The sequence below is a fragment of the Syngnathus floridae genome, chromosome 6 (genome assembly GCF_059516105.1).
Source record: "Syngnathus floridae isolate MCC-2025c chromosome 6, RoL_Sflo_1.0, whole genome shotgun sequence".
NCBI lineage: Eukaryota > Metazoa > Chordata > Actinopteri > Syngnathiformes > Syngnathidae > Syngnathus > Syngnathus floridae.
In genome coordinates, this window is record NC_142418.1 from 3,866,927 (window position 1) to 3,881,067 (window position 14,141).

Here is a 14,141-nt window from a genome sequence, read left to right on the forward strand (position 1 = left end):
AGGCTGTGATGTACCGAAGTCAAATTCCTTGTTTGGCATGCTCAAACATGGCAAATAATTCTTGATTCTTGATTGATGTTTTACAAATAACCCATGTGTATTATAATAAACTTAATGTATTATTATTATTATTATTATTATTATTATTATTATTATTATTGTTATTATTATTATACTGATAAAACAGTAACATTACCTACCTTTAACCATCTCGAAACAATATTCAGCGCACTCCGACTCAGCTGTTCAGAGCTCATGCGCTGGCTTGTCCTCTAATATGAGTTTGGGACAGGTCGTCTGTCCCAAACTCACTTCAAATTTGGCGGGGAGAAGGTCACGCCTATGGGGTCATGTGATGCGAAAACGCTCTCCTATAGCTAATGATTGGTGGAGAAGGTTTGTCTTCATCAACAAATTTACACATAGACGACTCGGAGCCAGTAAATGTGGGCTCTTTAACAGCTCAATTCGTGGAGATGACTGGGGCCCCGCAAACTATTGTACGGTCCCCGCAAACTTTTGAACCTCAAATTAGATGCACCAACACCTGGCCTCTCTCTTTCAGATGTCTTCAGCCACAAATTTACACATAGGCGACTCGGAGCCAGTAAATGCAGGTTCTTTAACGGCTCGATTCTTGGAGTCGACCCCAGGAGTCAATGTCAAATTAGATGCACCAAAACCTGGCCTCTGTCTTTCAGATGTCTTCAGCTGCAAATTTACACACAGGCAGCTTGGAGTCAGTAAATGCTGGCTCTTTAACGAATCGACTCTTGGAGACGACTACGACCCCGCAAGCTATTGAACGGTCCCCGCAAACTATTGAATGTCAAATTAGTAAAGTTAAAAAAGCTAAAACACATGTCCCCACCCAAGATGTCCCCATCCAGCCAAGATGGCCCCATCCAGCCAAGATGGCCCCATCCAGCCAAGATTTTCTGTGTGCACATGGACTGCTTGCCGATGTTCTTAATGGACGTTAAATTGATGCTGCGTCTTTTGCCACTTTTTGAGGCCGGAGGAATCAGAGTGATGGTGCATATAGTTTTTTCACATCGGGGGACATTTATCAGAGGTTGCTGGCAGACTCCAGCTTTTTTCCACGAGTGGAGCATTTCATTCTCACTGTGGGGCCGCCCGTTTTTGCCTGCGCGCGTCACCTTGACATGGCCAAATTGTCTATATCAAAAGAGGAGTTTACTACAATGGAGCGTTTGGGGATCGTGGGGCAATCGAATAGCCTGTAGGCACATGTTGCCGAAAATGGATGGTTCTTGGTGGGCCTGTGGCAATTTTTGTCTGCTTAACAGTATTACTGAGCACAACCGTGCATGCACATAAGGGGGTTATGGTTGATGGACTCTCTTACGTGACGTTGACTTTGTGTTTGTCTATCTTGACGAAAGTGTTTCAGCGCCTGGATTCACACGGCAGCGCGGTCCCGTTGCCCACCAAAGTGAAGGCACTGGTGGATTTCCCCAGTCCTGCCCCAGTTAAGGTGCTGCAGGCGTTTTTGGGCATGGTTCATTTTCATAACCGGTTCCTTCCTCGTGTGACCCACCTCATGCAGCCTCTTTACGATGCCATGAAAAACATCCCAGTTGAGTTTTTTTCTTTTCAACAAGCTAAGGACGCCCTCGCAAGCACAGCTCTCTTAGCCCACCCGATTTCCACGGTGATAGTGGCGTTGACTACAGACGTGTCTGATGTTGCTGTAGATGCGGTGGTTGAGCAGCTGGTAGATGGTGTGTGGCAGCCCATTGGATTTTTTGTTGTTGCAGGCTGCAAGAGAACAAGCAGCACTTAGCGTCCATTTCCGAGTTTACCACAAACATTTAGCATGTGGCGGGTAAATGTAACCCTGAAGCTGACTGTCTATCACGTGTGCTGGTTTGTCGAATCCAGCTCAAAAGTTTTCTGGGATGGCAGCAGACCGCATTATTGATCCTGACATTCGCAGCCTAAAATTGTGAGGTACGGCTCTGAAGATTGAGAAAGTGGCTTTGAGTGAGAACAGTTCAGCTTTTCTTTGCAATGTGTCCACGGGTGGTCCTCATCCCAGAGTTTCGTTGAAATTGTGTTGTTGGGTTTTTTACTCCATCCACTTCCTTTCACATTCTGGCCTTCGTGCATCAGTTAAGCTGGAGACAGCCAAGTTTGTTTGGCCTGGAGTACGTAAGGAGATTAGGGGTTGCGCAGTTGTGTGCCTGCAGTGTCAGCGTGCCAAAGTCCACCGTCACACCAGGGAGACCCTCGAGCTTTTTCCGATTCCGACCAGGCGGTTTGACCAAGTAGACGTGGATCTAGTGGGCACTTTTTGGTAAAGATGGCGGCGCGTGCACACGCAGTGACCTCTCTCTGTCCCGCCCATACGGTGTTTCGTTCATATAATGAGAGTTTGTCTAAAAGTTTTATGTGTTCGTCTCGTCGTGATACATCGTGCTACAGGTACAGCAGGCAGGTTCTGCTCGACATCGGCGAAAGTGGGTTTTGTGGCGTTCTGGACTTTGATGCGGAGACATTAAAGGTGCTCAGACTGCTCCGTCCTGGTGCGTCGCCGGTCTCGCCTGCTATTCCTCCCCCGGTTGGAATGCGTCGGAAGCGGTGTGCGAGGAGGCAGAAGAGGGGCAAGCGCGGAGGTGTCCGGGCCAGGCTGGCGGCCAACCCAGCTCGCCTAGCCGTGCCTTCCATTCTTCTGGCGAATGTTCGTTCGCTGGACAACAAGATGGATTACGTTCGCCTACTGAGATCCACGAACCGGACAGTGCGTAACTCCTGTGTGTTCGTGTTCACTGAGACCTGGTTGACTGTCAACATTCCGGACTCTGCTGTGCATCTGGAGCGGCTAGCATGCTATCGGGCAGACCGTGCCATTGTGAGAGGGGGAAAGTCGCGAAGAAGTGGAATATGTGTCTACGTCCGTGACGAATGGTGCCGGGACTCCGTAGTGCTATGCAGGCACTGCTCGCCACTGGCGGAGTTTGTGGTCATTAAGTGCCGTCCTTTTTACCTGCCAAGGGAATTTACTGCGATTCTGCTAGTCGCGGTATACATCCCGCCTTCCAACATCGAAGGCGACAGGATTGCGGCTCTTAGTGAACTGCACCAGGCCGTCAGTGAACAACAGACGGCACACCCTGACGGTTTCACCATCTTCGCTGGGGACTTTAATCATGCTAACCTAAAGTCTGTTTTTCCGAGGCTTCACCAGCATGTTAATTTTCCAACACGTGGTGACAGCTTCCTGGACCTGGTCTACTCTACACATAAAGGAGCTTTCAAGGCCGCCCCCCTCCCCCATCTTGGACTTTCTGACCATCTCACTGTTATGCTTTTGCCTGCATACAGACAAAGGGTGAAGGCATCCAGGCCGGTTCGCAAGCGGGTACGGGTGTGGCCTGAGGGTGCCTCTGATGCGCTTCGAGACTGCTTTGGCACTACTGACTGGGACATGTTTAAGCGGGCGGCCACTTGCAACGGTCGGACAGACATAGAGGAGTATACTGACTCTGTTTCCTCTTACGTCACAAAGTGCATTGATGATGTGACTCACTCGAAGTCCATCGTCACTCGGGTTAACTGGAAGCCATGGCTGACGGGGGCTGTCCTCAGGCTGCTGAGGGCCAGGGACAAAGCCTTCAGAGCGGGGGATGAGGCTGGCTTGAGGGCATCGAGGAAGCGAAAAGGGCGTTGTCTTGCAAGATTACCACCCACTTCAAGGACAGCAGGGATGCACGGAGCCTTTGGCAGGGCATTCAGACCATCACGGACTACAAGCCCGCGCCGCAGAGCTGTGAGGGCGACGTCCGTCTGCTCAACGATCTTAACCGCTTCTATGCTCGCTTCGACGCTCAGAACAGCACTTGCCCGCTGAAGACTACTCCCCCTCCACACAAGCAGCCCCTGTGCCTCTCTGCCGACAGCATGAGGAGGGCGCTTGCCGCTATCAACACCCGTAAGGCGGAGGGCCCTGACGACATCCCAGGTCGAGCGCTGAAGGACTGCGCTGGGGAGCTGGCGGGTGTCTTCACGGACATCTTTAACATTTCCCTGCATCAGGCCATCGTCCCTTCGTGTTTCAAGGCTGCCACCATCGTACCTGTGCCAAAGAAGCCTGCTCCGTCCTTTTTCAATGACTATCGCCCCGTGGCACTGACACCCATCATCATGAAGTGCTTTGAGCGGCTTGTCTTGGAGCACATCAGATCCATTCTCCCCCCCACCTTAGACCCCTTCCAGTTTGCGTACCGGGCCAAACGGTCCTCTGAGGATGCCATCTGCTCTGCCCCCCAGTCGGCCCTCTCCCACCTGGAGAGTAGGGACTCGTGTGTGAGATTGCTGTTTGTGGACTTCAGTTCTGCCTTCAACACCATTGTGCCACGAAAACTCATCTGCAAACTCGACAAGCTGGGCCTCAATACCTACCTCTGCAACTGGCTACTGGACTTCCTCTGTCAGAGGTCTCAGGTGGTAATTGTTGGCGACAGAATCTCCGCCAGCATCACGCTAAGCACGGGGGCCCCCCAAGGCTGTGTGCTCAGTCCGCTGCTCTTCACCCTGCTGACGCATGACTGCACTGCGTCCTACAGCAACAACCGCATAGTGAAGTTTGCTGATGACACGACTCTGGTGGGTCTCATCACCAAGGGCGACGAGACTCAGAACAGGTTGGAGGTTGACCTTCTGACCGCATGGTGCAGGGACAACAACCTCCTGCTGAACATCAACAAGACCAAGGAAATTGTTGTTGACTTCCGGAAGGGTCACGCCCAACACCTGCCGCTGACCATCGACGGTGCTGTGGTGGAGAGGGTGAGCAGCACCAGATTCCTGGGGGTGCACATCAGTGAGGACCTCTCCTGGTCTGCCAACACCACGTAACTGGCGAAGAAAGCTCAGCGCCGCCTGTACTTCCTGCGGAAGCTCAGGCGAGCACGTGCTCCTCCGCCCGTCATGACTACATTCTACCGTGGCACCATTGAGAGCGTCCTCTCCAGTTGTATCGCTGTCTGGGGTGGTAGCTGCACTGAATACAACATGAAGGCCCTGCAGCGCATAGTGAACATGGCTGGTAAGATTATTGGTGCTTCACTCCCCTCCCTGAAGGGCATTTACGCCTCCCATCTCGCCCGCAAGGCGGCCACGATTGTGAGTGATATGAGTCACCCTGCTCACTCTTTGTTTGATCTTCTGCCCTCTGGGAAGAGGTACAGGAGCCTGCGCTCCCACACCGCCAGACTCACAAACAGCTTCATTCTCCAGCCTGTTAGGATCCTGAACTCTCTTCCCCCTTCTGCGTAGTATCCTGTACTTATTGATTGTGTTATTTGTTTATTTATTATTTATTCATCACTCTTATTTATTCATTGATTGTGCCTTCTTGTTTTACTTTTCTTGTGTTGTTTACTCGTATGTACATTGTGAACTGTCTTGTCACCGTGGGATAGTAGGAACGTAATTTCAATCTCTTTGTGTGTCTTGGCATGTGAAGAAATTGACAATAAAGCAGACTTTGACTTTGGCTTTGACACATCTACTTGCGATTGTGGATCGGACCACTTGGTGGCTGGAAGCTGTTCCCCTGTCCTCCACAACCTCGGCAGGTGTAGCCCGCATGTTCCAGTTGTCCTGGGTCGCCGATTGGTTGGCTTTGGCTGAGTCCTTGAGTATACAGGTTAATCGTACAATTGCCTACCACCCGCAGGCAAATGGGTTGCGCGAGCGTTTCCACTGCTCTCTTAACGCTGCGCTGTAGGCTAAGCTCTCGGAAAATAACTGGGTTGACCGTCTTCCATGGGTTTTGCTGCGGTTACATTAGGCTTCGAAGGACAATCTTAACGCCGCTACAGCTGAGTTGGTGCTCACTTGGTCAGCCACTTCGCGTGCCAAGGCAGTTTATAACCGAAGGTTCCGATGCGCGGCCTTTGTCCTTTTTGTTGTGAGGCCCTTTGGCGCTCATGCCTGTCCACCATTGCCTTCCTAAGGTGTTTGTACCGTCGGCACTCATGTCTGCTCAGTTTTTTTTGTGTGCCACCACGCCCATTGCTCGCCCTTTCAACTTCCATATGACGGCCCGTTTAGGGTACTAGAGCAGGGCCCAGAAAGTTTTGTGATTGATAGGGGTGGGTGTTGGGAGTGTGTTTCATTGGACAGGCTCAAGCCAGCTCATTTTATTGCTGGTGAAGCGCTGTTTGTCCTCCTGGCCTTTAATTAACCTGTGTTGGCTGATTTGGCTGCAGTTTGTGCTCTCATCCTATTCTCTCTACCCAGCCACTTCATGCAGTTCATCCCAGGAGTTCCAAGGCCCGCTAAGAGAAATAGTCTCTCTAACGTTTCCTGGGTCATCCTCTGGGCCTCCTTCCAGTGGGACATGTCTGGAACACCTCACAGGGAGGCGTCCAGGAGGCATCCTAATCAAATGTCTAACCCACCTCATCTGGCTCCTATCAACGTGGATCAGCATCGGCTTGACTCCAATTCCCTCACGGATGACCGAGCTTCTCACACAATCTCTAAGGGAGAGCCCGGACACCCTGCAAATAAAACTCATTTTATCCAGGATCTTGTTATTTCGGTCATGACCCACTAATAGTGACCATACGTGAGGGTAGAAACGTAGATCGAACCGGTAATTCAAGACTTTCAACTTCTTCACCACAACAGACCAATACAGGGTCTGCATCACAGCAGACGCTGCACCAATCTGCCTGTTGATCTCACGCTCTATCCTACCCTCGCTTAAGAACATGACCCCAAGATACTCCTCCACTTTGGGCACGATCTAATTCCGGACACAAATAGGGCAATCCAGCCTTATCCGACTGAGGACCATGGTCTCAGATTTTGACTTGCTGATTTTCATCCTGACCAGTTCACACTCATCGCTTCAGTAAGAGTTGGAGATGACGGCTTGAAGAATTTAACAGCACCACATCTGCAAAAAGCAGACGCTGAGGTTTCCAAAGCTCCCTCAACCCCTTGATCGCACCAAGAAATTCTGTCCATCAAAGTGAAGAACAGAATCAATGACAAAGATCAGCCTTGACAGAGACCAACTCTCACTGGAAGCGATCTAGTCTAAGCTTTAATTTAATCTTCCAGTTAAAAAACAACACTGAATGTTGTTTTTGATGGCTCATATTGTGTACTGCCCTTTATATATGACTACCTTTTCTTCTCCATATTTTAAACAGACGGAGAAAATAAAAATAAAGCAGTTATGTACTCCTTTAATTCCTCTCTCAGCAACATCAGACCACAATTTGGGGGGAGGAATACAGTTACACATGTGAATGAATAAAATATATTTTGTAAAAAAAAAAATGTCGCTGTGCCACTTGGATGACTGTGCTACAGATAGCAGTCACGGTTAAACAAGCTCAGGGGAAGAACACAGCTAACGTGATAACAGTGCTAAAGGCTAGCTAGAGTCAGTTAGACAAGTGAAATTTTAAATGTTGTCTCACTCAAAGTAAATTGAAACCATTTTAAACCCATTAATTAACTTGACCAATTAGAACTACATTTTACTCACCATGGAACTTTGATTCAGACTCACTCACCTGTTTGGGTCAGAGAGGAAACTTAAAATGGAAAATTTATTGTCGAGAACAATTAAGTGATCAAGCTAAGTTTATATATAATGTATGACAACTTGGACTTTGTTTGAAGTTTAATGACAGTGAAATCTGACATGCTAAATTAAGTTGATGTAATTACCAACATCATTTTTTGATCCCAACTCATAAAATGAATTAAAATGACTTGGAAATTTTATCTAAATTAAATTAATTATTTACATTTACAATTTTAAACCTGAATTTATGTAATAAATCAAGTGGTGTTAACAGTTCCTTACTTTTTAGAGTAATGTGTTTCACATCTTAATTTATGCCTGTAAATTGAAGGTCAGAAATTCTAATTATTATTTAATATTCATATAAAATGTTTATCATTGTGTTCAGCCTATCACTTATGAGGACGCATCTCACCAGAGTAAAGTCTTGGCAGGTTGTTGATTGCAGTGAGGAGCTGACGGTGGTTAACTGATACTTCTCTCAGCCTCTCCAGAGATTTAATTTCATCTCGGTTACTGTTATACTCCACTCCAGCTTTCTTTAAAGCCTGACATGGTTCCCACAGTTCAGCCTGGGCCTCTCTGAGCTGTTCCATGCCCCAACACACTTCTTCTAAGTATGATTGAACCATTAACTGAAGGAAAAATGATTTGTGAATGAAGCATTAAAAAATAAGACACTGAAAAACTGCACTGTATGTGCATTCTATCTTTGTCACCATCTGGGTGTGTTTCAGTGCTGTCACCTTGAGTCTTGTATGTATAGAGGCAGTTCGCTGACTCTCTCTCTTCCTGTACTGGCTCAGTCGTCTCAGATGTTCAGGTCGACAGAAAACCCCCGAAGCCCACTTCAATGCAGCCCCCCGGGCAAAATGCTCCGCTCTCTCCACTTCTGGCCACACATCAGGTACTACCATTGTTAAATCTGTATCAAATAGCGGAAAGGAGCTCAAACAGTAGACAGACATGACCAGTGAACTTGGGCAATAATCTTGTGACACAAAATCTTCAATCAAATTTCCCATTGAAGTACTTTGCCTCGTTAAAAAAACATACGCAAGAAGCAATAATAAAACAAGCAAACTTTGATAGATCAACAAAGGATTTGTAAACTTAATGGGATCTTCAAAGTTGTTTTGAGATTGAGGTTAAATGACTATTTCACCTGTTGAGATGTCAAACGTCCTCAGACTCTGAGCGGTTAAAATTTCAGATGATGTCCTTACTTGGTATTGGAACTTACTTCCCAGTCATCTTTCAACACTTCCTGAAAGTTTGAGGTCAATATGTTTTCCTGAGGTAATAGTAGCTAAGAATCTGAGAAAAAGGTATGCGCTAAAAACCTGTAAACATGTTTTCTCAAAACTAGGGATTTCAAACTGCTTAACTTTATCATTTGTTGGGGTAGTTCCCTGTATTTTGATGGGAATTAAGTGTAGAATTAGAATACATATTTGGGGACAGAAGCCTAACTGTTGAGTTAAACAACAAGGTTTAGAATGGAAGATTTGGGTAAACTTGGACATTTTCTAGGCATTAATTTTAACCAGAATAACAACTGTGTAATAATGTCACAAACCCAGTTGATATGCACAATTGTAAACCTAGATCCACACCATGTGAATCAAAACTGAACTATACAGGATAACTCGCCACTGTACAGTGATGTTAAAGAAATACAAGGAGGCAGTGGAAGGGCTCCTCTATTTGACTGTTTGTACCAGATTTGATTTGAGTTTTATAGTTATCAAATTGTCATCATACTTTACAGAACCAAATGAACAACAATGATACAGTTAAGCATGTACTGAAAGGCACAAATGACAAGAAATTATGTTAAAGGAAAAATGACAAGGGCTTCGGTATACATGCATACAGTGATGCAGACTGGGCTGCAGACACAGTACATCTGGTTATGGTGTCGGCCTGTCTGTAGGCAGTGCTCTTGTATCATGGTAAACTAAAACGCAGCCAACAATAGCACTGTCCACTTGTGAGTTTGAGTACATTGCACTGGCAACTACTATCCAGCAGTGTCTGTATCTTGCACAGTTTGATAAATACCAGTATGCATTAGGTATTTGAGGACAACCAAGGTCCGGTTGCTTTGGCCAAAAACTTTGTCAATCGACAGAGGTGTAAGGATGTGGACGTTTAAGTATCACTTCATCCAATCCACAGTGAACAGAAAAATACTCTTAGAGTATTATCATACTGATCAGATGGTTGCATACGTGATGACCAAACCTGCAACAAAGTGTAAATTAAAGAAGTTTACCATTGATTACATTGTATAATTGTTTTCTACAGTAGCTGTGACTAATTTGTGGCTTGTCAAATAAAGAGCGATAAGACACACCTGTTTCTAGGTCATGTCATGTTGGCATGAACAATGGAAAGTCTTGTGCTTTCTCACTGCCTGTATAGGAGCTGCACATGTTAACTCTGTTAATGCTGATTTTTTAATAAAAAGCATAAAAAATACAAACACGCACATACACACACACACACACACATGTACACACACGCACACACACACACAGTTGAACTATTTATTGGATGCCAGAAAGATCAAACCACGCCGTGAAGCCTTTTTTGAAACATTGCGCCCACCTCCAGGAATCCTACGATTATACTCTAGACCAGTGGTCCCCAACGTTTTTTGCGCCACGGACCGGTTACGTGTCAGAAATATTTTCGCGGACCGGCCTTTATATAACTAAATAATACATTTATACAAATAAATAATAAATTTATAATAAATATATAAATAAGATGAAATAAAATGATACGACTGGCATAAAAACAAGTTTAGACATCTATTTTAGGTCTATAGAATAACCTAAAATAGACGTCTATTTTAGGTCTACACATAGACCTAAAATAGATGCTAAAATTAAATCATCAAATATGAAATTTTAAACCCAAAACCATTCTGTAAGTTGTATACATAATGTACAGAAGTCGTGTTGCTTTGTTTTAAACAACCATTGACCTGTGTGAAGTGTGGTTATTTCTGTGACCTGATTTTAGGTCTATGGAATAACCTAAAATAGATGACAAAATTAAATCCATCAAATATGATCATATTAAACCCAAAACAAGTTGTGTTGCTTTGTTTTAAACAATCATTGAGCCGTGTAAAGTGTCATTGGGGCTATGGAATAACCTAAAATATACGACAAAATTAAATCCATCAAATATAAAATATTAAACCCAAAACCATGCTGTAAGTTGCATAAATAATGTACAGAAGTTGTGATGCTTTGTTTTAAACAACCATTGATCCGTGTGAAGTGTGGGTATTTCTGTTACCTGATATTAGAGAGAATAGAATTATAGAGAGCGGAGGCTTCGTGACCGTTTGTCTACCGTCGATCATCGGACACAAAGTATGGCTGCGGATCAAGAGGTTTGTACGGCTTCGTGCACCAACTGCACCCTTCTTTTAGAGAGGTTGTCCCTGCTAGAGGGACGTGTCTGCCAGCTAGAGCAGAATAGTGCGATAACAGTAGATGTGGCGGACACAGACGCGAACTGTAGTCAGCCCGCGAGCCCAGTTAGCATTAGCCCCAAGCGGCTTGCTAATCGCGATGAGCCAGGTAAGACGCATAGCCGTCCAAAGTCATCTCGGTCTACTGGCCCTCACACTTTGGTCATAGGTGACTCCATTACCCGAAATATTACGCTTAAATATCCAGCCACGGTAATGTGTGTTCCTGGGGGCAGAGCACCCGACATAGAAGCTAATCTTAGTGAGCTGACTCGCAATAGGCCTAGTCAACAGCGTAGTTCCAACAACACTAGCTACTCGGACACACATCGGGCCAATGATGTTAGGATGAGACAATCAGAGATCACAAAGAAAAACATAGCGAGGACTTGTGATCTCGCCAGAAAGATGAGTCGGCATCGAGTATTTGTCTCTGGCCCCCTGCCTGGGAGAGGCACTGATGAGAGGTTTAGTAGATTAGTCTCCCTTAATCGATGGATGTCTGGGTTCTGTAAAAAGCAGGGACTGTATTTTATAGATAACTGGTCCTCCTTCTGGGGCCGCCCCGACCTGCTGAGGAAGGACGGCCTTCACCTTAACCGTGAAGGCGCCTTCACTCTTTCTAGGAATATAGATTACTGTTTGAGCCACTCGTGACAGGTCACTTTAGAGCAGGCCGGGGCACAGGTGATTAGACCACCTGTTAGGATGGGTTTGGAGTCTGTTAAGTTAAAGTTAACTAGCGCTAGGCTAGACTTCTAGCATGCACATAGCTCCTTGTGTAGACTAGAGAGTCACAGTTTGAATAGTGCTACAGTACACGTGAACACACTTTCTACTGGGGTAATCCAATCACTCCACCCCGACCGGTATCGCTGATGAAACGGTGCCTGTTTCAGATAATTTTACAAGTGTAACAAATATTTACGATCAAATTCCCACGGTCGTACCGTCCCACCGCGCGAATAAACATTTGAGAGGTGATGTCAGGCCTAGAGAACACAATCTTACTCGCATTTCGTTTAAAAATCCTTCGATAGATACGAACCCTGATCGACCGATTACACTTAAACTCGGTCTTATGAATATTAGATCGCTTCATACGAAAGCAGTTCTCGTTAATGACCTCATCACGGAACATAATCTAAACATTTTTGGTCTTTGCAGACCTGGTTAAAACCTAATGAACTGCTGCTGCTTAACGAGGCCTCGCCTCCAAATTTTGTGAGCTTGTATTTAAACGTATTTAAGACATTTTAAGTTCTCACTGTCCGATCCACCACTTTACCGTAATTTCATCTTGCTGTTATTTACCGTCCACCCGGGGCTTACTGGCTTCCTGGATGAATTTTCAGAATCCGTGACTGATCTAGTGACAAATGCGTATAATATAGTAATCATGGGCGATTTCAATATTCACATGAATTTACCGTCAGAGCCACTTACTTCGGCGTTTCAGACTTTAACTGATACGTTTGGTTTTACGCAAGCCGTACAGGCAGCAACGCATAAGAATGGAAATACCTTAGATTTGGTATTATCCCGAGGACTTACAACCTCAAATATAACAGTACTGCTATACACTACTGTTTTGTCTGATCATTACTTAATAAAATTTGAAATTTTAGTTCTTCGTCAAAGACAAGAGAGCAATCAGAATTATAGCAGCCGTAATATTAACTCCATGACTGCAACTGCGCTATCTGAGTCGCCGGCAAATGCCATATTTCCCGCATATATCGGCTCTATTGATAATCTTACAAATGAATTCAATGCGACATTGTTAAATGCCATCGACTCGGTGGCGCCGCTACATATGAAAACTCGCCGTAGATTGCCTACTCCGTGGTTCACAGATGAAACCCGTACGCTTAAGCAATTATGTAAAAAGCATGAGCGCAGATGGCGTTTAACCAAACTTGAGGTTTTCCATCAGGCATGCCAGGACAGTCTCCTGAAATATAAAGATGCGCTTATCTTAGCAAAAACTCATTATTTTTCGCAAGTCATTAATCTCAATAAAAACAATCCTAAATACCTATTTGATACAGTGGCAAAGCTAACACTACGCCAGCCGACCCCCGATAGCTCCTTCCACTCAGCTGACGAGTTCATGAAATTTTTTGCTCGAAAGATTGAATCCATTAGGAATGAGATCAAGAATACCATTCCAATCGCTCAGTCGAGATCGCCGATTATCGGCGCTGATGATAATGCAATAACCCTCTCAAATTTTAAAAGCGTGTCCCTTGAAAGGCTTACACAATTGGTTAGTGCGGCTAAACAAACATGTTTACTCGACTCGCTTCCAGCCAAACTACTTAAAGAATTATTTCAAATTTTAGGACCGTCCGTCTTAAATATAATCAATCTGTCTGTCTCCTCTGGGATAGTGCCAACAGCCTTTAAAACCGCTATCATTAAACCGTTACTTAAGCGACCAAATCTTGACCCGGACTGTCTCAGTAATTATAGGCCAGTTTCAAACCTCCCATTCATAGGAAAACTTCTTGAAAAAGTAGTAGCGCAGCAGCTTATTGATTACATGTGTCAGGTTCAGGGGTGGAGCATGGAGCAGGACGACCAAGTGCAGCTTGGACCAGGGTTTATTGAGGGAAAAGGGAAGTGGAACGAGGCATCGAGGGAAACAGACGAGAACTGGCAAACTAATAACATGACAGACTGACCGACAGGGATGGCAAACAGAAACAGACTCGAAACAGACAGGAATTACAAGGACAGCAAACGTGACGACATCGACGATCCGACAGGGAGTGAGGGGCAGACAGGACTTATAAACACGACAGGTAACGAGAGGCAGGTGGGAATAATCACACTGATCATGGGCACACAGGAGGGGAGGGGCGAGCACACAGACAGACACCAAGACAACAGACACATCGTGGAGCAGTTGGGGACGAGACGTGACAGAACCCCCCCCCCACAAGGGACGACTCCCGACGTCCCCCCCCCCAAAAAAAACAACAACTTGGGGAACCGAACCGCACTCGGGCGGCGACTTGGGGAACCGAACCGCGCTCGGGCAGCGACTTGGGGAACCGAACCGCGCTC

At 45.8% G+C, this 14,141-nt stretch overlaps 1 protein-coding gene across 10 annotated transcripts in view; it reads right to left on the minus strand.

Annotated features, from left to right (window-relative positions):
• Positions 1 to 14,141, minus strand: part of exoc3l1 (exocyst complex component 3-like 1) — a 129,377-nt gene that overhangs the window by 98,438 nt on the left and 16,798 nt on the right. For 6 of the 10 annotated variants that reach the window (XM_088377773.1, XM_088377771.1, XM_088377772.1 and 3 more), the window contains exons 2-3: positions 8,323 to 8,501; positions 7,992 to 8,211 (exon numbers count right to left, since the gene is read on the minus strand). The exons of 1 other annotated variant lie outside the window; for it this stretch is intronic. In XM_088377773.1, the coding sequence (XP_088233899.1) occupies positions 7,992 to 8,211; positions 8,323 to 8,501 (399 nt within the window). The remainder of the gene's footprint in view (positions 1 to 7,991; positions 8,212 to 8,322; positions 8,502 to 14,141) is intronic. 3 more of the 10 variants (XM_088377769.1, XM_088377775.1, XM_088377779.1) reach the window with 2 other exon arrangements.